The 27,495-nt window shown below is 37.9% G+C and overlaps 1 protein-coding gene and 1 pseudogene across 1 annotated transcript in view; both read left to right on the top strand.

Annotated features, from left to right (window-relative positions):
- LOC144236113 (serine protease 52-like) overlaps positions 1-12,180 on the top strand; it is a 16,879-nt gene extending 4,699 nt beyond the window's left edge. Inside the window, exons 2-4 of the mRNA XM_077769737.1 lie at positions 3,882-4,128; positions 5,445-5,587; positions 11,869-12,180. Coding sequence (XP_077625863.1) covers positions 3,882-4,128; positions 5,445-5,587; positions 11,869-12,141 — 663 coding nt within the window. The 3' untranslated portion in view covers positions 12,142-12,180. The remainder of the gene's footprint in view (positions 1-3,881; positions 4,129-5,444; positions 5,588-11,868) is intronic.
- LOC144236090 (casein kinase I pseudogene) lies at positions 8,411-9,742 on the top strand (annotated as a pseudogene).
- Positions 12,181-27,495: the final 15,315 nt, after the last annotated feature.

Raw genomic sequence — 27,495 nt, 5'->3', positions numbered from 1 at the left:
CTTAGCTGTAGCTTTAGACTTGTTTTACTAGAGTACTGTGGATTGGTAGTTACTGTCCACCAGTTGGACTTAGCTCTCCAAATAAAACCTTCTCTCCATGTACTCCAGAAAGCTTCCCTTGCAGGTGCATACAGAATTGAAGATCAATGCTTCGGATATAGTGTCTCGACCTGTTTGATGTTCACCTTAGAGAGCAATCATCAAACAACATACCATTATTTTAGCCAAATAAGATTCTCAAATAATTAAGCAGAAGTTTTGTTAAAATATAGACATACCATGAAAGCTGTGAGCAAGAAGAAGAGATAATTGGGCTTTAGATCCAGACACACCTGGCTGAAAAATCCCCATCTGTCTCATACAAGCTATATGATCTTGGACAATTGCATGATGTCTCAGAGATTATTTCTTCATATGTAAAATAAGAATAATAAAACATACCTTAGAGGTTTGTTGGGATTATTAAATGTCTCAAACATGCATACACACAATACAGAAGCTGACTCATAGTAGGTGCCCAATAAGTCGTAGTTATTATGTTACAAAAAGACTGAAATATTGGAGATTTTTAACCATGAATCCAATCTGACTCTTAATCATCAGTAATTTTGTTTAAAATTTCACAAGTTGGTATTTTATTTAAGTATTTAGAAAATTTCCCAGATATTCAACTTTGCTTTATTTTAGATTAATTCCAATATTTCCTTGTTGGCCCTGAAAACTCGACATTTCCATCTGAGATTGGGCTGCAGGGCCCTTGCAGTGTATGGTTTCCACTGGAAATGCCAAAACATCTCCCTTGACAGGAACAATATGGGTGAGGCAGATATTCCTGGGTAACAACTCCTTACTCTCTCTTTGCATCTTCAGATGTGATAAAACCCCTATAGGCCACTTACTCTCCCTTCACCCAAGGCTACCTGATTTAGGAACTCAAAGGACAGTTGCCTCCATAGGTATGGCAGGGGGGAATAGCATCTTTGAACTCATGTCCTTCAATTCACCACTCATATTAAGATCTTTACTGCCCACCTCATCCATCCATCCATCCATCCATTTATTTAATAAGTATGTATTGGGTTTCTGTCATTTACCAGTCTCTATGCCAGGTAATGGAGATATGAAAATTAGCAAAACATGGCTCCTACCTTCATAGAGATTACAATTAAATGGTGGGAAATAGACTTGAAACTAACAGTTTCACAAATGTTTAATTTCTGTTGTTAGTGTTCTGAATGGAAGGTAGGGTGTCAGAAAAGAAAGATATACCGAGGGCAGCTTTTGTAATCTTGAAAGACAAGGAAGATTTTTAAAAGGACATTATAACTGAGCTAAAATGTGAGGGAGACACAGGAATTAAATAGGCAAAGAGGGGCAAGATGGATGAGAGAGGAGCCTGTCTTCCTGGCAGACACATGGAGAAAAGCCCTGAGGTAGGAAAAGAGCAGGGCACTTCTGAGGAGCTGAAGGGCCAGGGAAGTTGGAGGAGAGAAGCCCAAAGGCAGAGATAAACAGTGGCAGTGGTGGTGACTGGCAGCAGTGGTGATGTGCACTGGTTGTGGTAAAATGTGGTGGTGATGAGCAATATGAAGAGGGTGACATGGTGGGGACATGTGGTGGTGGGGTTGTATGGTTTGTTGTGTGATGGCTAGGTTGTATGTTGGTGGGGTTGTGTGGTGGTGAGGTTGTGTGGTGTGGTGACCTGTGATGTGGGGACATGTGGTCAGATTATGTAGTGGCAGGGTTGTATGGTGGCAGGATTTTATGGTTATGGTGATGTTTGCTGATGGTAACATATGGATGGTAGTGATGTGTGGTATGCAGATGGTCTGAAGAGATACACCTTTCATATTATACTTGTTTGTGGAAATTTTTGATGTTCACTGTCTTTTCTCTGCATGCATAAGCGTGGTTAATACTTTGAAGGCAGTTTGCCTAGTGGTAATGAAAATAGACTCTGGAGCCAGACTGCCTAGGTTCAAATCTTAGCTCAGTTATATATTAGCTGTTGAGTCTTGGCCAGATGTGCTAACACTTACACTTGCCTTTATTGGCTCATCTTTAAAATGGATCAAGAATAATTTCAGATATCTCATGGAGTCCATGTTAAAATTAAATTGTTTTAGGCAAAATAGAATGGTGCCTGGCAAATAGTAAGTGCTCAACAGTTTAGATTTTATATTTACTTTTCTCATTACTCAATGACATTCAAAAAACACAAAAGATGTCAAAACAATCCTATCACATAGGAATGTCAAAATTTTTATTCCTTTTAAGGTGCAGTTGGAATCCTTAGAATTAAAAGTATGTGAAAAACGGTGCCACTAATCATAATAAGAAATGAAGTAGAGCAATCAGTTAGGAAGGGAAGTGCTAATCAGTTTCCCTTTGCCTGTAGAATTTCTGGTGTGTTTGTCATTCAGGGATAGAGGCCGCGAAAATGAGTCTAGAGCTGAGGAGAAGAATTTTATCGTCTATGCCAAGATACCATTCCAATGCCCTATTTTTCAGAAGATGCTGAGGCCTAATTTCAAATAAATGAACGTTTCTGTTCGGGCTTCCTTACTGAGATGCAATAGCAAGATTCAGCTCCAAGGTCTGTGATTGTGTCTCCTTTCCCACAAGTCTTCAGAGGGAGACCCTTCCAAAAATCAACGCTACAGTGAAGGAAGCAGCCATTGTTCCCCATAAGCACATTATTATAATTGTGAAGGCTTTGGTAGGCATAAGAAACACCATTTTTTTATGAGTCTCCCATCTGATGTTAACTTGGCTAAGATGAAGTGGCAATTGTACTTAGGTTCCTTCCAAGCCAACAAACCTTGACTGTTGGGCCCTGGATCTCTTGTCCCTTTTCCTTCTTTCTACTTTTAGGGACATGTGGCCGAAGGATAAGTAACAAACCTGAGAAGTCAGAAATTTTGGAAATCATGGGTGGGGTACCTGCAGACATAATAGATTTTCCATGGCAGGTGCGTATTCTTTACCGAGGGATACATCTCTGTGGAGGATCAATCCTCAGCGAGTGGTGGATTTTAACTGCAGCCCATTGCTTCATAAACAAAAATAAGTAAGTATTGACAACAGAATTTTTTTTAACCAATGTGGTAGAATATTTGTCCTTACATGCGTATTATTCTCCTGGAACCTCCATCCAGGTTTGTCAGTCACATAACAAAATACCAGGAGGCTAAATATATGCCTGTGTGGTTGAATATCACACGTTTCAGGTGGAATAGACACTGTTTTCCTCCTAGGATATTCTACATCTTATTGTGTGGGACTCAAATGGCAGAACAAATGTTCCTTGGGCTTCTTAGCATCTTGCCAAGTGCATGTTGTCCTCATCAAAACCTTTGGAAAGTACTTTCCTAAGCATTTTCTTCCTCTTGGGGAGAAAGTAGGCCAACAATAACCAGAGTCAGAGAATCCTAGAAAAGATTGGCCCCCAAGGGCAGGGCACCAGGCCTAGTTGCATGACGGAAGCTCCTGAGATGCTGTCTTACCTCAAGTCTATACATCAATATTTTTGAGAAATTTCCCAGGTGTTTGTTAATAGCTAGTTTACCCCTTCTTGTAAATCAAGATCAAGTCCCTCAATTACATGTGCATAGCATGACTTCCAGACATTTGTTAGTAAAATTTACAAGTGAAGTTGCCCAAGAGGCCATCAAGTCAAAAGCTGTTTGGCAACAGTGCAAGACTGGAACTCAGGTCTGTCTTCTTGTGCCTAGTTAGGGCCCAAGTACATGGCCCCAGCTGCCTCCACCCCTCCAGCTCTCAGGATCACATCTTTGCACTGGTAGAATTATTTTCTCTTAAGGCTCACCTTTTTTGTCCTTCCACCACTTACCTTTTTTTTCTCCTTCTTTTGTTTTGAGATAATATCTCACTTGGAGATTATACATGGTGAAAGAAACACTGATACCAAGAACTTGACGAGGATGAAAGTGAACAAGTCAATTATTCACCCTTACTTTGACAGCTGGTTCTTGGATAATGACATTGCTTTGCTCTTACTCAAATCTCCATTTGAATTGGGTGTCATGGAAGTACCCATCTGCGTTTCAGAGGTCACTGACATACAGAAATGGAGAAACTGCTGGGTGACTGGATGGGGCATTACCAGTGAGTTACTATAGCCCAACCCATTGGGGGGGGTGGCACCCTGGTTATGCAGGCAATGAGAAAGAAAACTCTGGAGGCTTTTCTAGCTCTGAGAAATCTGCCTGGTGGATTTGGAAACTTCGGGTTCTCATTTAAGAACCCATGGTGAACCTTCTCAGTCCACATGTGAATCATCTTTCCTTGGCCTTCCTGGACTCCTGTACCAAGTTTTGTGCCCATATTATAGAACAAAAATCCTAAACAGGGCCTTTGTGATAACCCAGGGAGAAGTGTCCAGAATCCAGGGATGACCTGGGAGAATTTACACTTAATGTGTAAAGGGGTGGCAAAGTCGACTAGGCTCCAAGAAGCCCACCCTAATGTCAGCAGAGCAGTTCTGTTCCACTTGATGGTGTCAGTTCTGCTCCCCTGTGAAAAGTGCTTGGTGGCCCAAATATTTGAAAACCACATATCCAGGCCAAGAAGAAGAGGATAAACTGATATAAATTTGTTCTTATAGAGTCAATCTGGAACCTACTCCCACCACTTTTCCCTGTCATCCCATAAAATGGTGCCTCTTGTAATTATTCTTGGTAAATGTGTCCAAAATCAAGAACAGAAGAAAAATCCTAGTCAGTGCCATTCTTCTAAGTAGGCACACAGATGGCAGTATATTGATTCCCCATGGCCCCACAGCTTGGAGCTGTTTTAGAATTCCTTATTGGGAACTACCTTTGGAAGCTTTCCATGAACTTCAAAAAAGCCCACCTTCTTAGAGTTCCTGATGCTTTATTCAGCACATATTCAATGAGCCTTTTTTATGATCCAGGCAGTGTTCTAGGCTCTGAAAATTCAGCAATATACAAAAAGGGAAATGTTCTCATTTTCAGGGTGTGAACATTCTAGGTGTTAGGTTCACCTCTCCCATGTCAAAGGCCCTGACATGATTGACATGATTCAAAGCCATCTTAATGAGCCATAGGCCCTGAGAATTTGTCATCATGGGTCCTCTTTACATGCTTAGGGATTTAAATGAAATACCTTTTTCGGACTATACCTGGAGTTGGGACCTTCTGCAGAAGAGTGCATTCAGGCTGAGATCCAATAAAGACCCAGCTGTGAGGAGCTCTGGATTCAGAGAAGATAGGCTTGAGTCTCCTGAATGCTTCTCAATCCTCTCTTCACTAACTCCACATCTGCATTGTTCTCTGGGTCATGCAGTATTTCCTTTGTCATTGAGGTGAAAAGACATGATGATGGGTGGGTGTTTGACCTCAACCCAAAGGGACCACTTTGAGCTCAGAGTCCTCTCCCCATCTGCTTCTTCTTTGGGCCAGTCCCTAGGCAAAGTATGACTTCAGAGCTGCAAAAAGTCAACATCAAGCTGGTCAATTGGGAAACATGCTCCCATATTGTGCCTATGCTTACCAGGAACATGCTATGTGCTGGGAGCCCTCAAGGTGGGAAGGACGCCTGCCAGGTAATGGAGCTTCTCCCCTGCTTGGAGAGGGGTTGCTACAGAGGGTTAGCCTATATTTCCAGGATAATTGGTTCCCCTTTTCCTCCTCTGGATGAATTTCCTAAAGCTACCATAACAAATTACCACAAACAGGGTGGATTCAAACAACAGAAATATACCGTCTCACAGTTCTGGAAGCTGGAGTTCCAAAATCAAGGCATTGGCAGAGCCATGATCCCTTGGAGGCTCTAGGGGAGGATTTTTTTTTGCCTTTTATTGCTTCTGGTAGTTTCCAGCAATTGATGGCATTCCTTAGCTTGCAGGTGCACCGCTCCAGTTACTACCTCCATCTTCACATGGACTTTCCCCCGTATATAGGTCTCCTGTTTTCTTATAAGGATTTCAGTTGTTGGATTAGGACCCACCATAACCCAGTAGACTTTCATCTTAATTTAACTAATTACATTTGCAAAAACCCTATTTTCAAATAAGCTCACACATGAGGTTCCAATAGACATGTATTTGGGAGAGATGCTATTCAGCCCAGTACAGATGCTCTGTAACCTGGGCACCTGGGTGGCTCAGTCGGTTAAGCATCTGACTTTGGCTCAGGTCATGATCTCTCAGTCTGTGGGTTTGAGCCCAGCATTGGGCTCTGTGCTGACAGCTCAAAGCCTGGAGCCTGTCCTCTCTCTCTCTCTCTCTCTCTCTGCCCCTCCCCAGCTCATGCTCTGTCTCTCTCTGTCTCAAAAATAAATAAACATTAAAAAAAGATGCTCTGTAACCAAAGGGAAGCTCTGTGGGATAAAGATTAGAGGCAGAGGCTCCCCTAGCTTTCCTCTCAGCAACTTTACTTATTGCTTGTGACTTCCCTCTGTGCCTGTCCTTTTTCAGATTTCTTCCTCTGTAAAATGGAATATTAAGAATTTCTATCTTTTAGGACTAACGTGAAACTTAAGTGAGTTTGCACAAAAGCACTTAAAATGATGCAGAGCAGAGGATAGTCATAGTAAATGTTATAATTTTCTCCATCTCCATCTCTTATGCCTGTTTAGTGCTTAGTAGCATATTAACTGCTTCCACAAATACGTGAAAGGGTTGCAAACTAGCCCTAAGAAGCAGGCCTATTTAAGATGGGGAAACTGAGGATCAAGGAAGCAGACAGGCTTGCAGAGGACACACCAGCAAATTAAATGTCAGACCCAGAATTCTAATGAATGCACGCTGTCTTCTGAGATTGAAGCCATCTTTTGAGATTGAAGCCACTTAGTTCCAGTGGAAACAGGACACCAAATCCAGCAGCCCAGCCTGGTTATGCCCAGATTTGGCTGGTTCAATGGCCACAGAAATGCAGGGAGCTACCATTAAGTACAGGCTTGCCATATATCATGGTGCATAGGGCTTCACAGCTGTCATTTCCTTCCATCCATACAGCTGTATTGCAAGAAAGGTAGTTATTATCACCATAATAATATCAGCATAAAAGCAGAGGCTTAAAATGTTAAAGAAAATTTTTACATTCTCTCAGCTAAATCTTCTCTCTGGAGTTTGAACCAAGATCTGTTTGGCTCCAGAAATTTGAGATCTTAACTGTATTGCTGTTCTGCTTGACATATTTCACATAGATCCCCTCATATCCACAGAGGGGACTATAATCCTTTATTTTAAGTATAGGTCATGGGACTTCCCAATTACTTCAAGGAATTTGGTAAAGAACAATTTGGTTGAAAGTAAGTTGATGGGCACAGCAATTTGTTCATGATAACAATCTGGCTTAAGAAATCAAATAAGCCCATATCCTTTTTTGTTTTGTTTTGGATTTGGATTTTTGGCCTATTGCTGAATGGTGCTTCTTCTCAACATTTAGGGTGTCACTTTCAAAAATAAATCTTTGTAAGCTGTGAAACAATATGTACCACCCAGTTCTACTTCTGTAAAACAGTAATGATGTATACATATTTGCATACTCAAGGACGTGAAAAATTATATTTGACTAAGGGGTTGCCTCTGTATGGCTGGAATGAGACGTGTTGTTTATTTAATTCATTTGTTTGAGTATATGGTAGAGAAAATTCAAATGTTATAGATGAAAGTACAGTGAAGAGGAAGTTTACCTCTAAAACTTTTTCTCCTGTTCACTCTCCAGATAAACCATTTTTACAGTGTTGTCTTGTTTCCTGAAATATTCTTTTTTTTAATAGTTTATTGTCAAGTTAGTTTCCATATAACACCCAATGCTCATCCCCACAAGTGCCCTCCTCCATGCCCATTATCCCCTTTCCCCTCCCCGTACCCCATCTGCCCTCAGCATTCAAGAGTTTCATGGTTTGCTGCCCTCCCCCCCACTATTTTTCCCCTTCTTCTCCCCNTTTTTATTTATATAATTATGACTATCCTTCATGTTCCTTTCCCATATCTGAGATTTCTAATTTTGGGGGTGAAGATACATAATTTTTAATAGAATTTAATAAGTCACAGAGATGAAAAGTATAGCATAGGGAATATAGTGAATACTGCTGTAGTAATGTGACATGGTGACAGGGTAACTACACTTATCATGGCACTGTGTAATACATAGAATAATCAAATCACTATACTGTGCACCTGAAATTAATATGACATTGTACGTCAACTATATTTAAATAATAAAAGTTTAAATTTTAAAAATGGGCCCAAAGACTTGGGTGCACTGAAAGATTGTGCATTCTTCAAGTTTTATGTCAATGATGTCTGCTCCCTTACTTGTGTTTTGGCTTTGTTGTGATGATTTAAAATTGGTAAATTGTTTAGGGGGCATTTTGTGTTGGCTGGAGCCGGAGTAACAAGATGGCGGCGTCAGCGGAGTGACAGGGGTCCCTCCGGGCGGGAGCCGGCGGCAGTGGTGGCAGCGGTATCGCCGCCCTAAACCACCGCGCCCCTTTTCCAGCCCGCGACGTTGCCGTGAAAGCGAGGCAGCGGCGGCCGCCCAGAAACAAGTGGCCCAGCCTGGTAACCGCGAGAAACCCCTCTAAGCTGCGGCCTGGCAAAAGAAGCCTGACTGAGCGGCGGCGATGGGGTTCCCTTTGACCGATCCTGGGCCCTGTAACGCCTTGAAAGAGCCAGCGCTTTCCGTTTCCGGCCGCCCTCCTCCGCAGCCTTGCTCGGTGGACCAGCCCCAGCGGCCTCTGTCTGCCCCTCAGAGGTGTCGGGGCTTGGCCCCCGCCTCCATCTTCGTCTCTTAGGATGGCGAGCAGCAGCGGCTCCAAGGCCGAGGGAGGGAAATATAAACTGGTACGGAAGATCGGGTCTGGCTCCTTCGGGGACGTTTTTCTGGCGATCAACATTACCAACCGCGAGGAAGCGCCAGTGAAGCTCGAATCTCAGAAGGCCAGGCATCCCCAGTTGCTGTACGAGAGCAAACTCTGTAAGATTCTTCAAGGTGGGGTTGGCATCCCCCACATACGGTGGTATGGTCAGGAAAAAGACTACAATGTGCTAGTCATGGATCTTCTGGGACCCAGCCTCGGAGACCTCTTCAATTTCTGTTCAAGAAGGTTCACAATGAAAACTGTACTTATGTTAGCTGACCAGATGATCAGTAGAATTGAATATGTGCATACAAAGAATTTTATACACAGAGACATTAAACCCGATAACTTCCTAATGGGTATCGGGCGTCACTGTAATAAGTTATTCCTTATTGATTTTGGTTTGGCCAAAAAGTACAAAGACAACAGGACAAGGCAACACATACCATACAGAGAAGATAAAAATCTCACTGGCACTGCCCGATATGCTACCATCAATGCACATCTTGCTATCGAACAGAGTCGCCGAGATGACATGGAATCATTAGGATATGTTTTGATGTATTTTAATAGAACCAGCCTGCCCTGGCAAGGACTAAAGTCTGCGACAAAAAAGCAAAAATATGAAAAGATAAGTGAAAAGAAGATGTCCACTCCTGTTGAAGTTTTACGTAAGGGGTTTCCTGCAGAATTTGCCATGTACTTAAACTATTGTCGTGGGCTGCGCTTTGAGGAAGCCCCGGATTACATGTATCTGAGGCAGCTATTCCGCATTCTTTTCAGGACTCTGAACCACCAGTACGACTACACGTTTGACTGGACAATGTTAAAGCAGAAAGCAGCATAGCAGGCAGCCTCTTCAAGTGGGCTGGGTCAGCAGGCCCAAACCCCCGCAAACTGACAAAACCAAGAGTAACATGAAAGGTTTCTAAGCATGAATCAAGGAACAGAAGAAGCAGATGATAGGAGCAGCATTTGTTTCTCCCCAAATCTAGGAATTTTAGTTCATATGTACACTAGACAGTGGTTGTGAACAACCATTTACTTGGTGTAAAGAACTTAATTTCAGCATAAACTGGCTCTGGGCAGCATTGGTGATGCCGTGTCCCGAGTTGTAGCCGCTGTAATTGTGAATATTAACTGAGATACTGAAACATGGTGTCCAGTTTTCTATTACATTTTTTCAAGTGGAAAAGTTCACTAAATGGTTGACACACACAAATTGGTGGAGAAATTGTGCATATGCCAATTTTTTGTTAAAATCTTTTATTTTGAACCATACTGCTTTGAGATCTCATTTCAGAAGAACGGCATGAACAGTCTTCAGTCACAGTTGTGTTGGTTGTAAATGCTCACAATTGTGCATTCTTAGGGTTAATCCACCCCTGGGATTTGCAAGTTGTTCACTTAAAACATTCTTAAAATGGTTGGCTTCTTGTTTGCAAGCCGGCTTGATATGGTAGCTACCAAAGATTCCAGTGTTTGAGCGTACGGAAGACTCTGCCTGCTTACCTGTGCTAGAAATAACAGCATCTAAAGTGAAGACTTAAGAAAAACTTAGTGACTACTAGATTATCCTTTGGACTCTGCATTAACTCTATAATGTTCTTGGTATTAAAAAAAAAAGCATATTTGTCACAGAAATTTAGTTAACATCTTACAACTAAACATGTATGTATGTTGCTTAGATAAATGTAATCACTGTAAACATCTATATGATCTGGGATTTTGTTTTTATTTTGAAATGGGAGCTTTTTGTTTACAAGTTCATTAAAAACTAAAAAACTGTTTCTGTAAAGAGATTTTTTTTAAACAACAAAAAAAATGCCTTGCTGACTCACCATGAAATCAAAATCTCCCCAATTTTTTTAAATAGACTACTTCAAGCCATTTGTTACATATAGTTCCTTTGCGAATCATTTTAGATTTAGTGTTACAACTTTTCCTCCGGTTTTTTTATTTAAAAAAAATTCTTTTTTTTTTTGGTCTGAAGGGGAAAGGCATTCTTTTATTTTTCCTTTTACAATGACTTGCCCGTATAATGCCTAGTGCTGCCGTGGCCAGGAGTTGGTGTTCTGACTCCTGCAGGGTCTCATACGCAGCAGCGCTGGACTGATTGTGCAGAAGAATGAAAGCGTTAAAGGGTTTAACTACCATTCTGTAGCTTTTCTTTAAGTTCCTGGTTGATTTGGCTTTGAGCAGATTGGTACTTAATCTTGGAGAGTATCCCTCCAGGTGAGGTTCCCGTGATCCCTGGCCCTCCCCAGGCCCCATTCTTTTCCCTACATTCTCTGTGCGCTTCCTCTTAATCTTAAAGGCGCTCTTCTCTTTCTTCTTTCCGACCCAATAGAAAGAAAAATTTATTGACCGTAATTATTTAAATAGCGTAATTTATTCGTTTATAGAATGTCAGGATTAATTAAAAGAACCTTTGTCTGAAAAAAAATAAAATTGGTAAATTGTTTAAAATTTAATGCTTTAAACCACATTTAATATCTTATGCATTTTATATATATATCAGTTTGTTTGCCTGCTGTCTTCAACCAATGACCCATTATGAGGCATAATGGATTTTTATGTTTGTTTTTCACTTTTTGCTATTATGAACAATACAGAAAGACCAAATGGGTTAGCTGGAAATAGATTTAAAGTAAAAAGGTACTGGGGAAATTGGAAGAATTCTGAAAAACAACAAAAGTGCTTAGAGGTGAATGGATTAGAAAACCAGTCTTTGGTACATCAGAATGAACCCATATGACTACATGATAATGATGATGATGGATATTGATTTTTGTAAATCAAATTGTCATTCATTACCATTTCTTTTGACCAAATTGTTTGCCACTTAGTCATGCAGCTGGGAAGCACAGTCATGTGGTTGGATAGTGTAATTAAACTGTCCCCGTCAAAAGACCATAAGTGCTTTTTGCCTTGTGCCAGTTGCCCACAATTCAATAGGCTCTAGAAGTTATTTGCTACTGTCCTTTCCACTCCCAAACAACTTTTCTCTCATAGGGTGACAGCGGGGGTCCTCTGGTTTGCCAGAAAAAAAACAACCGAAGCATATGGTACCAGCTAGGCATTGTCAGCTGGGGAGTGGGATGTGGCCAGAAGAAACTGCCTGGAGTGTACACAAAGGTGTCTAATTATCTGTCATGGATTGGCAAAGAGACGGTGATGTCAGGAAAGCCCTACGTGCATGAGCCAGACTCCGGGTACAGTTTACTTCTCTCACCTTGGGCCATATTGTTACTGTATTTTGTGATACTTCTATTACCCCATGATTAAACACAAAACCAAGTGTCCTCAGGGCACCTGGGTGGCTCAGTTGGCTAAGCGTCCAACTCTTGATTTTGGCTCAGGTCATGATCTCACAGTTTGTGAGTTGGAGTCCTGCATTGTGCTCTGTGCTGACAGCATGGAGCCTGCTTGGGATTCTCTGTCTCTCCTCTCTCCACCTCTACCCCATTCATTCTCTCTCTCCAAATAAATATATAACCTTAAAATAAAAAATTTTAAAAGAAGTGTCCTCAGTTTGTGGAGTAAGGTCAAGGATGGGATACAGGGGACTCTTATACTATTAGTTGTGCTTGAAATAGTCATATACCTATAGGAGTGCTTACATGTACCTGGGATCTACTACATGGCTTATTATTCTCCTGGACCTTGGAAGCAGTTTACTAATTTCAGCTTGGGGCCTCTCCAGAAGTTTGGATAGAGCACCTTCACATGGAGGGAAGCATGCCAGGGATCTCTGAAACATAAATTCTTTTCTTTTCTCTCCTGCAAACAGGTATCCTTCCACAGCTTCTTTCATTTTGCAAAAGGAGTAGACAGTCCCCCATTTTTTTTTTTTTTGCTCTAGAAATAAGGAATATTCCAACCCTCCTCTCTCTTCATTTGTAGCTAATTCCTGATATCTACAAATTGGGTCTTCAGAAAGATCTTGTCACCTCCATACCTACCACCTGGTCCAGAGCCTCAGTAAATACTAGTTTGAGCTCTCAAAGATCATGTGCAATAATGCTATGATTCAGGATCAGGAAATCATTGAAGTAGAAATGTCCTAAAGATAAGGTGGAAAGATACACATAGCTAAATGAGTTGTAGTAGTCAAGACACTTTTGAATGCAAACATCAGAAACTCAACCAGAAGCAAAAAAAAAAAAAAAAGGAAATATACTGGGGTAGCATAGAATCAAAGGAATTACTGTTCTAGTAAACAGCTGTCTGAAAGTTTGACTTAGTCCAAGACATTTTGGATCATCTGGAAGAGTGGGGAGACCATATTTCTTGCAATCAGTCATGAGCATAATTTTTCCAACCAAGCAAGACATAATAAGTGGCATTCTTTTCTAAGGCAACTCAGCACATTTTTGAAGAAAAAGGGTAAAGCTATACTAAAAAATATGGGTGTTTTTATATGAGTTTGCCTTAAGTAGAATTCCTTGAGCTATGAGTAACAACAACAAAATAAAGCAAAAAGGAGAAATCTTTTCTGCATATACATTCTGAAAGGGAAGAAAAGAAAGGGTGAAAAGAGTTTCTCTCTGCTGGTTTTCATTAGCTGCATCAGACCAGGCTAGCTTGGCCACCATCTGAATCTAGGGAGGGGGGGCAGGAGGGTGGTGGTGAAGAAGCATTTCAGTGGATGAGGGCAGAGAGAATCAATATATAGTTGTTTTGCCAAAACTGCAGTGTTACGCCAAACTTTTGGCTGATGGTAAGCATGGAAATATGGCTACAAGTTGATGGGTTACTGCTCCTGAGAAAGGTAGGTTTACAAAGAATTTCCTCTTTTCTGTGAAAGAAGAAGTAACAGCAATATGGCCTTCAAGTTCAGAAGGCAGAGGTTAGGAGAGACTGAGAGGTCACAGTCTTGTGCTCTCAGCTCAGAGCAGAGGCTGACAGAGAAGGCCTCTGAGCCAGGAATCTGTGAAAGGGAGTGTGTATGAGAAGGGGGCTGCTTTGCCTTCACTGCAAAACATATTGTCAAACTTTCCAATTTTTGCCAATTCTGTAAGGAAGAAATAAGAGTTCAAACTAGTAATATTTTTCTTCAAACTGAGGTATAATTTACATAGAGGGACATGCCCCAACTTGAACTATATAGTTTGATGAGTTTTTAACAATGCTTATAGCCATGTAATCCACACCTCTATCAAGATATAGAGCATTTCCACCACTGTAGAAACACCACTCCAAGCCCTTACCCTACCAATCCCAACTTGCTCCCACCCTCTTTCCCTTCTACCAAGGTAAAACACCATTCTGGTTTCTTTCAATTCTTTCAGTGTGTATTAGTTTTGCCTGTTATAGAACTTTAAAAAAAAAGGAACAATGTATTATGTACTTTTTTTGTATCTGTTTTCCTTACCTTGATATTTTTGAGGTTCATCTATGTTATTGCATGTATCTGTGGCTCTCCCCGTATTACTGCAGAGTAGTATTCCATACAATTACTTATGCATTCCCATTTTGATGGACGCCTGAGTTGCTTACAGTTTGGGGCTATTCTAAGGAAAATAAGCTACTACAAAGGGTCTTTTAACAAATATTTTTGTGTATATGTTTTCATTTCTGTTGGATAAACAACAAGATGTAAAATTTCTGGGTCATAGAATAAGTGTATATTTAACTTTATGAGAAATTGCCAGTAAATATCACAGTTATTTTATACTATCCACCTTGCAACCCCAGTAACAGATGAGAATTCTAGTTGTTGTACATATTTGCCAACATTTGGTATTATCAGTCTTTTTAATTTCTCTACCCTGTGGGTGTGAAGTAGTATCTCATTATGGTTTTAATTTGCATTTTCCCCCTAACGGAGTTGAAAATGTTTTCATATGCTTACTGACCATTTGTATAACTCTCTTTGTGAAATGCTTATTAAAGTATTTTGCCCATTTTTAATTTGGATTAAAAATATCTTTGTTCCCCCATTGAATAGCTTTAGCGTCTTGGTCTAAATCAGCTGACCATAAAATACAAGTGTGGGTCCATTTATGATATTGTTCTGCCTTGTGTTTTGTTGTCCTGAGTAGTAGGAGGATTAGACATCTAATTTGGATTTTATTTGATATCTGATCTTGATAGCTTTCTTACCACTTGAAAATGGGATACAGGAAGTCTGTGGCACGCACTAATTTAATTATCACCTATAGTACCTTAGAATGAAGTAACTATTGAAAGCAAGCTTTTGGCAGATCAAATTGTTGTTGCAATTGACCATTACAATAGAATGAGATATAAAAGGACTATGGGGTAGGCTATGAGGGTGGAGGGGCACAGAGGTAGAGTAACTGCTTAGAATAAAGCTTAAAGAAACTAGTAAGCTCAGGATTTTAGGTTTTTGGCATAAGTCATGGTCAAAGAACCAGAGAGTATCTATGTCTGCTATTCAAAAAGTATCTTCTCTCTTGAACCTGCAGAGTCAATGTAGCCAAAGTTTAGGCCCCCAATCTACTGGTATTGGTTGCATAAATACAGTGTAAGTTGAATTTACAGCCTCTATAGGTCTCTCATATAAAAGGTAGGACTGGGAAAAGAGAGGAAACCTGAAAATTTGAGATGGGGATACTTGAGTGGATTTACATGTATCTATTTCTATTTTATTAAAAAATTTAATATTTATTTATTACTGAGAGGAAGAGACAGAGCATAAGTGGGAGAGGGTCAGAGAGAGAAGGAGACACAGAATTCAAAGCAGGCTCCAGGCTCTGAGATGTCAGCACAGAGCCTGACACAGGGCTCGAACTTCTGAAAGGTGAGATCATAACCGGAATCGAAGTTGGACATTTAACCACTGAGCCACCCAGGTGCCCCATGCATCTCTTTTTAAATGTTGGTATTAGCATCATTATTTACATATGGTGAAGTCAACAGAGAGACTGANTGTGGGGATGAGCATTGGGTGTTATATGGAAACCAACTTGATAATAAACTATTAAAAAATTAAGAAAAAAGAGAAACTATAACTGGTCAATAAGTGGAAGCAATGAGAGTATAGACATTAGAATAAAAGAAAAGTGGGATACTAAAAAAAAAAAGAAATGTATAGAGCTCCCTACTACTCCACCATCTTGCCTCCTCCCCTCGTCTGCTAAGTTTTGTGATAGCTTTGGAGCAAGCTTGCATGCCTAAAAGGAGAAACTTCATGTGTGACTTGAGGGCAGAGTCTAGGCTCTCAGTTCTACACAAAAGCTCTTCCAGCTTTCCTTCCTGAGAAAATTAGTTTCTCCTCTAGTTTTGCATCAATCACTTTTTCTTGAACTCCATGGAATACTCACCTACTCCAGCCCCTATCCCCACCTTTTTTTGTATTCAAACATGAAGTTGCCTCATGTGCCACAGGAAAGATGGACTCTTCCATCGCTGCCTTTCTAGAAAATTCTTGTATATTTGCCTCCAGTGAAATGAAAAACATCAGAATATTCTGGAGGGGTCCTCTGAACCACCTCAAAGCTAACTTAGAAAGCATGATATATTTCAAGCTGGCATACCCTTTCCACCTGAATGTTGGCCTTCACTTCTGCCTCTTCCAATCAGAGTAAAGCCATAGGCTGGGGGAAATTCCAATATGCAGGCTAATATCTCCTTGTACTCTATTTTTAAAATGTCCATTGCTTTGGTTGCATGATTGGATGATCACAAAGAGAATTTCAAAATAGAACCTCCTGTATAATCTCAAGGTCATGAGCCTGATTAATGACAGAGGTGAAAGAAAGCAGAACCCTGGCCTCTTCATTCGCTGTTTCAGTCTCTGTGTGCTTCACCAGCTATGGGCATAGTTGAAACCAAGTTGGTGCCAGTGCAGGGACTGCTGACCCCATGTGAATCATCACCCTTGTCCAACCCTAGCACAGAAGTGGAGAAGTACAACTACTTGAGACAAGGGACATTGTAATTATTGGTGTAATAGAAGCATCACAATATACCAGAGTAATGGACACAACAGTGCTGGTGTATGAATGCAATTTAGATAGCAGGGATCACTGTCTCACATGGCACATGGCAAGCCAAGAGCAGATAAAGGGGTATCTATTTTGGTTTTTTTAATTATTGATATTTTAAAAACATTTCACAATTTCGATCTGTATTTTCACTTTGATCCAATGGTGCTTTAATAACATGCTTTAAAATTCACAGATTTTCTTTTTTAAAAGATTTGGGTTTTATCATTTTGTTACCAATTTCTAGCTTTGTGATTAGAGAATATTGTATTTATTACTTCAAATTTTTTGTTTATTGAAATTTTCTTTTTTTTTTAATTTTTTTTTTTAATGTTTTATTTCTAAGAGAGAGAGAGACAGCGTGAGCAGGGGAGGGTCAGAGAGAGAGGGAGTCACAGACTGAAACAGGCTCCAGGCTCTGAGCTGGCAGTCAGCACAGAGCCCGACGCGGGGCTCGAACCCACGAACCGCGAGATCATGACCTAAGCGAAAGTCGGACGCTTAACCGACTAAGCCACCCAGGCGCCCCATTGAAATTTTCATTGTGGCTCAAATATGCTGAATTTTATTAATGTTCAATGTGCTCTTGAAAAGAAGATGAATTTTCTATTCTTGGATTCCAAGCTTTTAATATATATTTATGTGGTTTGGCTTATTGATTATGTTGTTTGTTCTTCTAAATCCTTACTCTTTTTTTTTTTTTTTTGCCCATTGATTTTTATATTTCTGAGAGAGGTGTTTTAAAATAGTCTAAACTATTAATAACTGTTATATCTTCATTGCAGATTGTAACAGTAAACTTTATGAAGTCTCTTTGTTCTTTGAATTACTTTGGTTTTAATTCAACCATGTTGAATATCAGTATCATTATCCTTATCTCTTATAAATTTGCCCCATATGTCTTTGCTAATTCTTTTATTATGTTTTTTTATATTTCTTTCTTTTAAGAGTGAATCTTGAATACAGCATACATTGGATGCTGAATGTTGGATTTCAGTTTTGACTGACATGTACTTCTTTCTTTTAATAGCTTAATCATGCCAATATACACTTACTGATGTATGATCATTTTATTTGGTCTCAGTTTTGACATGCTGTTTTATATCTTATTTACATATAATACAAATTTACTTTTCAATTCTAATGGTTGACCTCATGCAAAAATCTTGTTTTTATCAACTCCAAATTATCTCTTAATTTTTGTGTTTAAGAAAGTTTGGTTAATGTCCTCTTAGAATTCAAAATTATGAGGTGACTAGGTGGTCAGTTAAACATCTGAATCTTGATTTTGTCTCAGGTCATGATCTCAAGGTTTGTCAGATCGAACCCTGTGTCAGGCTCCATGCTAACAGCCTGCTTGGGGTTCTCTGTCTCCCTCTCTCTCTGCCCCTCCTCCCTTGCAAACACAAATGAGCTCTCTAAATAAATAAGTAAATAAATTCAAAATTATTAGGGATACTTTATCTGACCCTTATTTTCTCTTGGAGCATTAATAATGAGTGGAAACCACCATCAATCTGTTCTTTGTATCTCTGAATTTAGTGCTTTGTTTTGTTTTATTTTTAGGTTTTACACATAAGTGATATAAATTTATTTGTGTTCTCTGTCTAACTCATTTCACTTAGCATTATTTAAGGTTTTATCCATGCTAACGCAAACGGCAGGATTTCCTTCTTTTTTATGGCTGAATGGAATTCCAGAGTGTGTGTGTGTGTGTGTGTGTGTGTGTGCACGCGCGCATGCATCACATTTCCTTTATCCATTCAGCCATCAGTGGACACTTGGGTTTTTTTCCAAATTTTGGCTATTGTAAATAATGCTGCAATGAACTTGGGGTGCAGACATATCTTCAAGACTGTGATTTTGTTTTCTTTGGATAAACACCCAGAAGTTGAATTGCTGGATCATACAATAGTTCTATTTTTAAGTCTTTGAGGAACTTCCATATTGTTTTCCTGAATGGCTGCACCATTAAGGAAATTTACATTTCCAGCAACATGGGAGCAAGGTTCTCTTTTTCTCATTTCCCTACATCTTTACCAATATTTGTTATTTTACTTTTTTACCAATTCTCTTTATAATGTCCTTTGTCCATTCCTGTTGTTGATGTTGTTGTTTGGTGACTCTCGTTAGTTCCTACTTTGAGCAAAATTGAAGTTGGCTACAAACTTCCTCCTACTCCTTCCTTTCTCTCCCCCCAGTATCTAATTGGAAGTACTATTATCTTAACCAATTAATAATAAGCCAAACAGGAGTTTTATTCTATTTTTTTTCTAGGCAATTGTTATTTTCTGAATTTTTATGGTTGTATTCTGACTATACTGTCAAAATATAACATACTACACAATCTTCCTTTTTCCATTATACAGTCTTGGTTCTACTACAAGTATATTAGATGTCCAGGATCCATTCTCATCTGATGCTTCTTACATTGGTTGGCCTAAGTTTGTTCACAGTAGGTTCCTCAAAAAGGGCTCAGCAAAATTTCCCAAGTTCTTGCATGTTCATAAAGTTTTGATGTGGCTTTTATAATTTAGGTCAATTTATATGGATAAAAATATTTGGCACATATTTTAGTTCTTTAAATAATTTTTTACAAAATATTTATTTTGAGAGTACAAGCAGGGGAGGGGCAGAGAGAGAGAGGGAGAGAGAGAATCCCATGCAGGATCTGCGCTGTCGGGGCAGAGCCTTATTTGGGGCTAGATCTCACAAACCATGAGACCATGACCTGAGCCATAATCAGGCATCAGATGTTCAGCTGACTGAGCCACCCAAGCGCCCCTTATTTCTTTACATCTTAAACATAGTATTCCATTTCCTTCTAGAAAAGAGTACTGACGTCAAAAGTCTAATGTCAAACTAATTTTCTTTTTCTTTTTGCTTCGATGTTCGAATGATTTTTTTCCTTTTCTTTAAACCAAGTAGTTCTATTAAAACAGTGGTTTCTCAACAAACTGATGGTTACTGGGGGGTGGTATGTGAAATTGGTGATGAGAATTAAGACTTGTACTTGTGATGAGCACTGAGTTTCATATGGAATTGTTGAATCACTATATTGTACACTTGAAACTAATATAACACTGTGTTAACTATACTGGAATTTAAATTTAAATTTAATTTAAAAAAAGAAAAAAAAACAGTAGTTCTCAAAGACTGGTCTATGAACCATAAGGTTCCTGAAATTTTTCAGTGGATTCAATAGGTAAAAACTCTTTTCATAATTATACATTTGCCCTTTTTCATTGTGGCGATATCTGCATTAATAAATAGTCTTAAAAAAACAGTATGGCTTATCATGAACCAATGCACTGGTAACAAATTTTGCTTTTATTGAATTCCTCACTGCCAATCATTCACAGTAAAATATATATTCCTTTTACTTAAGAATGTCTCTCATTATAAAAACTATTAATTTTGTTAATCTAGTATTCTTTTTTTTATATAGATGGGTTGCATTATTTATTTTTAATGTTTATTTATTTATTTTGATAGAGCATATTAGCTGTGAACGGACAGAGAGAGAGGGAGACAGGAACTCCAAGCAGGCTCTGCAGAGCCTGACAAGGGGCTCAGTCTCACAGAACCGTGAGATTATGACCTGAGCCAAAATCAAGAGTTGGACACTTAACCAACTGAGCCATCCAGGTGCCCCTATCCATTTAACATTCTATGGGAAGAAATGGGAAGTACACATAAAGCACTTATGCTGTACACTGAAATGTGATGATTATCTTAATGAAAAGCACATGTGGAATTGTTTGAGTTGCAAGCTGAACTAGACTTTTTTTTTTTTTTTAATGGAACACCACTGTTTTCCTGGAAAGAATGACTTATAGACACACCATTGTTATTCAGATGTGGACATTTTGAATACATTTCTTGAAAATTAATAAAGTGATGCTATATTTTCAAAATGATTTAATTTATTGTCAATGATAAAATGTCATATTTCAAGTGAAAATTAAAATTTCAAGAAACTTGTACCCACTATCATGAGCTTGACAGCTTCCCCCCAAAAAGATTTTTATAATGAGATTGGTGATATATAGATGAAACTGATTCTTTGATACTGTATAACAAACTATGTGAACATTTGGTAAATCTGCATACAGTGAACCAACATTTTCCAAATGACCCATGTTTGATGCTACAAAATTAAGTGCAAGTAAAGAATCAACTTAAAACCCAATGGCTATTAATGTAACAGAGTACAGAAAGTTAATTGATTTGGTTGCAGATTCCACATTGCAACTTAAATTGCAATTTAAGAAATTGCCAATTGTTAAATTTTTGTTAAATTTTGGTCTAGTATCAAAGACTATCCATGATTATCTGAAATGTCTATTGAAATAATCCTTTCTTTTCCAACTATATGTATAAAGACAGATTTTCTTCCTATACTTCAACCAATATGAGAATATACTTTTACTTGTATCTTACCTTCTTTAAAATACATAGGATTGTATAAAGAGATAATGACAGGGGTGCTTGAGTGGCTCAGTCAGTTAAGCATATAACTCTTGATTTCAGCTTGGGTCATGATCTCATGGTGTGTGAGTTCAAGTCCTGCCTCGGGCTCTGCTCTGACATGCAGAGCCCACTTTGGGATTCTCTCTCTTCTCCCTCTATGCCCCTTCCACACTCATGCTATGTCTCTCCCTCTCCCTCTCCCTCTCTCTCTCTCTCAAAATAAATAAATAAATGTAAAAAAAGAAATAATTACAATGTTGTGTTGTGCTTATAACTTATCTATATGACAAACTATATGACAATAATAGCACGAAGAGGTGGGGCAATGGAGCCATACATACGAAGCAATACATATGAAGCAATGCTACCATATTTTGCCAGAACTAAATTAGTGTTCAGATGGAGAACACTGTGGTTTAGTAAGATATATTCTGCAATCCCTAGAACAATCACTCAGAAAATACCTTCAAAATGTATTGCTAAAATCAACAGATGATTTTAAATGCTCACTAAAAATATTTGTTTAACACAAAAGAAAATAGGAAAGGAAAATTGAGGAACAAAAAATCAGGAGATATAAAAAAACAAATGTCAAAATAGCAAATGTGATCCAACCTTATCAATAATTACATTAATTATTAATTGCCTACATGACTCAATCAAAAGGCAAAGATTGTCAGATGAGATTTAAAAACCAAGATCCAATGATATAATCTACTAGAGGCACACCTTAGATTCAAAGATACAAGTAGGTTAAAAGTAAAAAGGATTAAAAAAAGATAAGCTATGTATAAACTATAACTATATAAGATCTGTAGTGGTTCTATTAATATCAGACAAACTAGACTTTATGACAGAATTATTACTTGAGACATAGAAATTTTACAATAATGCAAGAATCAATATAACAGGAAGATATACAAATTACAAAAGCATTTGTACCTAACAACAGAGTCTCCAAATACACGAAGCAAAAATGTATATGTATATCAAATCATCACATTGTGAACTATAAATATCTTCAATTATATTAGTTAATTATTCCTCAATAAAGTTAAAAATCAACAAAACTGAAAGGAAAAACAGATAATTATACAATAATAGTTGGAAATTTAAGTAACCCCTTCTCAATAATTGAGAATAACTGGGGAGAAAAATCAGTGAGGATATAGAAGAACTGAACAACACTATTAACTGACACAAATCTAATAGCCATATATTAAACAAGCCATGTAACAATTGCAGATACACATTCTTTAAAATATGCTAGGCCATAAAACAAGCATCAGTAAAGTTAAAAAGAATGAAAACATACAAAATAGATATTTTGACAAAATTGGAATTATATTCAAAATTTACAGGAGTCTCAAATATGGGAAACTTCAAATATTTAGAAATTAAGCAACACATTATAAATAAACCTTGAGTTGAAAAAAAATCACAAGGCAAATTTTAAAATATTTTGCAGTGACTTAAAATGAAAACATGGAATGTCAAAATTTATGGGGTACAGCTAAAGCAGTACTTAAAAGAAAATACATAGCTTTAAACTCTTATGATAGAAAAGAATGAAGGTCTCTAATAAACAAAGCTTCCACCTTAAGAAATTAGAAAAATAAGAGAAAGTTAAGCCAAATAAAAGCATAAGAAATGAGTTAACAAAGATAAAAACAGAAATCAATGAAATAAAAAAACAGAAAAATAAAAGAAAAATCAAACATTTTGTTCTCCGAGGAGACCAACAAAATTGGTAACTTCCTATTTAGATTATCCAATATAAAAGGAGAATACATAAATTACAAAATCAGTATAGAAAAAATGGGAACATTTTTTCCTAGAAAAAAAGTTTCTAGAAAACTTCCAGAAATTCAAGGAATTTAAAGGAATATTGTAAACAAGGCTGTGCAACAAATTAGACCACTTAGATAAAATTGGGAAATTGCTAGAAAGACATAAATGAACAGAATCAACTCAAAAAGGAATAGGAAATGTGAACATATCTAATAAAAATACAGAAATTGATTTAGTAACAAAATGTCTTCCCACAAAGAAAAGTCCCAGATGGCTTCACTATTGAATTCTCTCCAACATTTAAAGAAGAAACAATACTTCACATACTGTTTGAGAAAACAGAAGAGAAAGGAATATTTCCAAACTTATGAAACAGTGGTTACTACCTTGTTGCCAAAGTGGATAAAGATAGTATAAGAAAAAGAAAAAGCCATCACCAGAAATAAAACAAAACAAATCAAGATCAATATATGCATAGATGCAAACTACTTGACAAAATACTAGCAAACCAAATCCAACATGACAAAGTGGGATTCACCACAGAATGCAAACATTGTTTTAAAATCCCAAAATCAAATAATGTAAGTAATTATGTGGGAGATAACAGAAAATATATGTTGGTCTCTGCCCCAATTCCTGGCACAGAGCTCCTAAAACCCTTAGAAATTCATAAGTTATGATAAGAGCACTAGAAGCATCTTTTGTTATATTGAGGTGACCTTGGTGGGCTTCTGGATGGGGGTTGGTCACCAAAAAGACCAAGCCCCGATTAGAAGCTTTGAATTTTCAGCCCCACCCCTACTTCTCCAGAAAGGGGACAGGAACTAGGAATGGAGGTACTAATTCATTGTGCCTATGTGAGGAAGCCTCCATAAAACTCCAATAGTGTGGGATTCAGGGAGCTTCCAGGTTGGTGAACACATCCATGAACGAGGAGGGGTGATCCATCCAACCTGTGTTTTTTGCACCCTCCCAGTCCTGGCCCTATGTATTTCTTCATCTGGCTGTTCATCTGTATCCTTTATCATATCCCTTAATAAACTGGTAAATATTAGTATTTCTTTAAGTTTTGTGGGCTGCTCTAGCAAATTAATCAAACTTGAGATGCTGATCATGGGTATCTCTGATTTGTAGCCAAGTCAGACAGAAGTTGTGGTTAACCTGGGGACCTACTACTTGCGATTGGTATCTGAAGTTGGGAGCATTCTCGTGGGACTGATTCCTTAACCTGTGGGATATGACACTATCTTCAGGATTGAGTTAAATTGCAGAGAATTGTTTGGTGTCAAGGGGAAAATCTCCCACATTTGGTGTCCAGAAGTGTAGCATTCTGTGTGAGTGTGGTCTTAATGTGAGAAGTAAAGGAAACACACAGGAGAAACTCAGGAAGGAAAAATTGGGGTTTTCCCTATCTGGAAGGTATAAAACAGTTTTTTCCCCCTGACTCACAATGTTAATAGGATGGAGGATAACAACACAATCATCTCAATAAATGAAGAAAAAGTACTTGAAAAAATCCATCTTCCATTCCTGACCAAAAACTCACAACACACTAAGAATAGAAGGAAACCCTCAACCTCATAAAGGGCATCTAAAAAACCCATAGCTAACATCACACTTAATAGTGAATGATTTCTACTTAGGGGAAAGGAAAGATGACTGCCTTCACTACTTCCATGCCACAATATACTGGAGGTCCTGACCCTTCAATAAGGAAAAAGAGCTGTAGGGAGGGGCAGGGACAAAGAGAGAGGAAACTGAACGCATCTAAATTGGAAAGAGGAAGCAAAACTTTTTTTATTTGCAGATTACATATCCTGAATGTAGAAAATCCCAAAGCATCCACAAAACAAACAAAAACAGAAACAGAAACAAACAAAAAAGAACTACTAGGAGTAATAAATGAGTGTAGTATGACCACAAAATACGAGGTCAATGGTCAAAGCTAGAAGTATTTCTATGTACTACTAATAAACAACCTGAAAATAAAATTTAAAAAACAGTTCCATTCATAACACACTTAGTAACAAATTTACTTAACGAAGTAGAACACCTGTATGCTGAAAACTATAAAACATTGTGAAGAGAATTACAGATCTAAATAAATGGAATGACATTTTATAGATTGGGAGGTTCAAAATGATCAAGATAGCTTTTCTCCCCAGATTGATCTATAACTTCAACACAACCCGTATCCAATTTCGAGTAGGTTCTTTTAGTCTACCAAAAGATTGAGAAGCTGATTCTAAAATGTATATTGAAATGCAAAGGACCTAGAATAGCCAAAACAATTTTGAAATAGATGAACAAGGGGTTGGAGGACTTAGAGTACCCAATTTAAAAACTTACTATAAATCTGTAGTAATCGAGACCATGTAGGATTGGTACAAGGAGAGAAATATGAATCAGTGGAACAGAATTAAGAGTTCTGAAATTTATGGTCAATTAATTTTTGACAAAGATTATTAGATAATTCAATAAAGCCAAAGGCAGTCTTTTCAATAAATGACCCTGGGACAATTGAATAGCCATCTGCAAAAAGTAAAAACAAAAAAAATTAACTTAGACTCTTAGTGCAAATCATACATAAAAATCAACTCAATTGTTCATAGGCTTAAATGTGAAAGGTAAACCTATAAAACTACAAAACTATGATAAACAGGAAAAAGTCTTCATAACCTTGCATTAGACAAAAAGTTATTAGATACACTGTCAAAAGTATAATCCATTAAAAATTGATAAATTGAGTTTAATAAAAATAAAAAACGGGGCGCCTGAGTGGCTCAGTCGGCTAAGCGTCCGACTTTGGCTCATGTCATGATCTCACCATTCGTGGGTTCGAGCCCCGTGTCGGGCACTGTGCTGACAGCTAGCTCAGAGTCTGGAGCCAGTTTCAGATTCTGTATCTCCCTCTCTCTCTGACCCTTCCTTGCTCATGCTGTCTCTCTCTCTCAGAAATAAATAAAACATAAACATTTAAAAAAAATTAAAAACTTTTGTGTTTCAAAAGTCACCACAAAGAAGATGAAAATTTTAGCTACAGACTAAGATAAAGTTTTGCAAATCATATATCTGACTTAAAAAACTTGCAAAAAACTTGTATCCAAAACATATAAACAATTCTTCAACTCAATAAGTAAACAAAATTTGAAAGAAAAAACTGACAGATTATTTGAATAGATATTTCATTAGAGAAGATGAATGAATGACTAATAAACATGAAAATATGCTCAACATCATTAGTTATTAGGAAAAAAACTGAAATGATAATAAGAGGGGCACCTGGGTGGCTCAGTCGGTTAAGAGTCCAACTCTTGATTTTGACTCAGGTCATGATCTCATGATTAGTGAAACTGTCCCACACTGAGCTCTGTGCTGATAGCCCAGAGCCTGCTTGGGATTCTCTCTCTGCCCTTCTCTTCCCACTCAGGCACTCTCTCTCAAAATAAATAAATAAACTTAAAAAAAAATAACCCATAATGAGATACCACTACACATCTACCAGAATGGCTATAATTAAGAGAGAGAGAGAGAGAGAGAAATATTGACAAGGAAGTGGAGAAACTGGAACTTTCCTACCCTGCTAGTAGTAATATAAAATGGTATAGCCTCTATAAAATGGCAGGTGTTTCTTAAAATACTAAAAATGTATAATTCAGCAATTGTATTCTTAGGAATCTAAGAAAAAAGAAAATCTTTGTTCACACAGAAACATATACATAAATATTCTCAGAACTATTATTCATTATAGTCTCAAACTGGAAATAACTCAGATTTTCATCAACTAGTAAATGGATAAACAAAATGTACTATATCCATATAGTGGAATACTATGTAGCAACATAATGGAATGAATATCTGATACATTCAATGACATAGATGAACATCAAAATCATTATGCCAAGAGAATAACCCCAGACACATAATGCTACCTATTGTATAAGTCAATTTACATGAAATATTCAGAAAAGGCAAACTAAGAGAAACAAAAAGTAGATAAGAGGCTGAGGTGGGAGCAGTGATTAACTGTAGAGTAGCATGATGAAACTTTTGGGGATGATGGAAATGGATGGTGGTGATGACCGCACAACTGTAAACTTACTGAAGTAAAAAAATCACCAAACTACATTTACAATGAGTGGATATTAAGCTATAGAAATCATACCTTAATAAAGTGGTTAAAATTTTTTAAGTTAAAATTCTTATGAGGAAATAACAAATAATATTGTTAGACACATTTAAGGATAAACTTTCATTAGAAATTACATTAAATTTGCGCTCTGTCCTATAAAATTTGAGAGCTAGGATCATGACTTTCAGGGAGCCCAAATATTTGGGGCTTTTAAGCAGCAAGTGAGATCACAGAAGCACTGGTATTCTGAGACAAAAGAGAGTCACAGAAATCTCCTAAGACCTACCATGG

The sequence above is a fragment of the Crocuta crocuta genome, unplaced genomic scaffold (genome assembly GCF_008692635.1).
Source record: "Crocuta crocuta isolate KB4526 unplaced genomic scaffold, BGI_CrCroc_1.0 scaffold551, whole genome shotgun sequence".
NCBI lineage: Eukaryota > Metazoa > Chordata > Mammalia > Carnivora > Hyaenidae > Crocuta > Crocuta crocuta.
The sequence above is the reverse complement of the archived record's forward strand: the minus strand, read 5'-3'. Positions and strand labels throughout refer to the sequence as shown.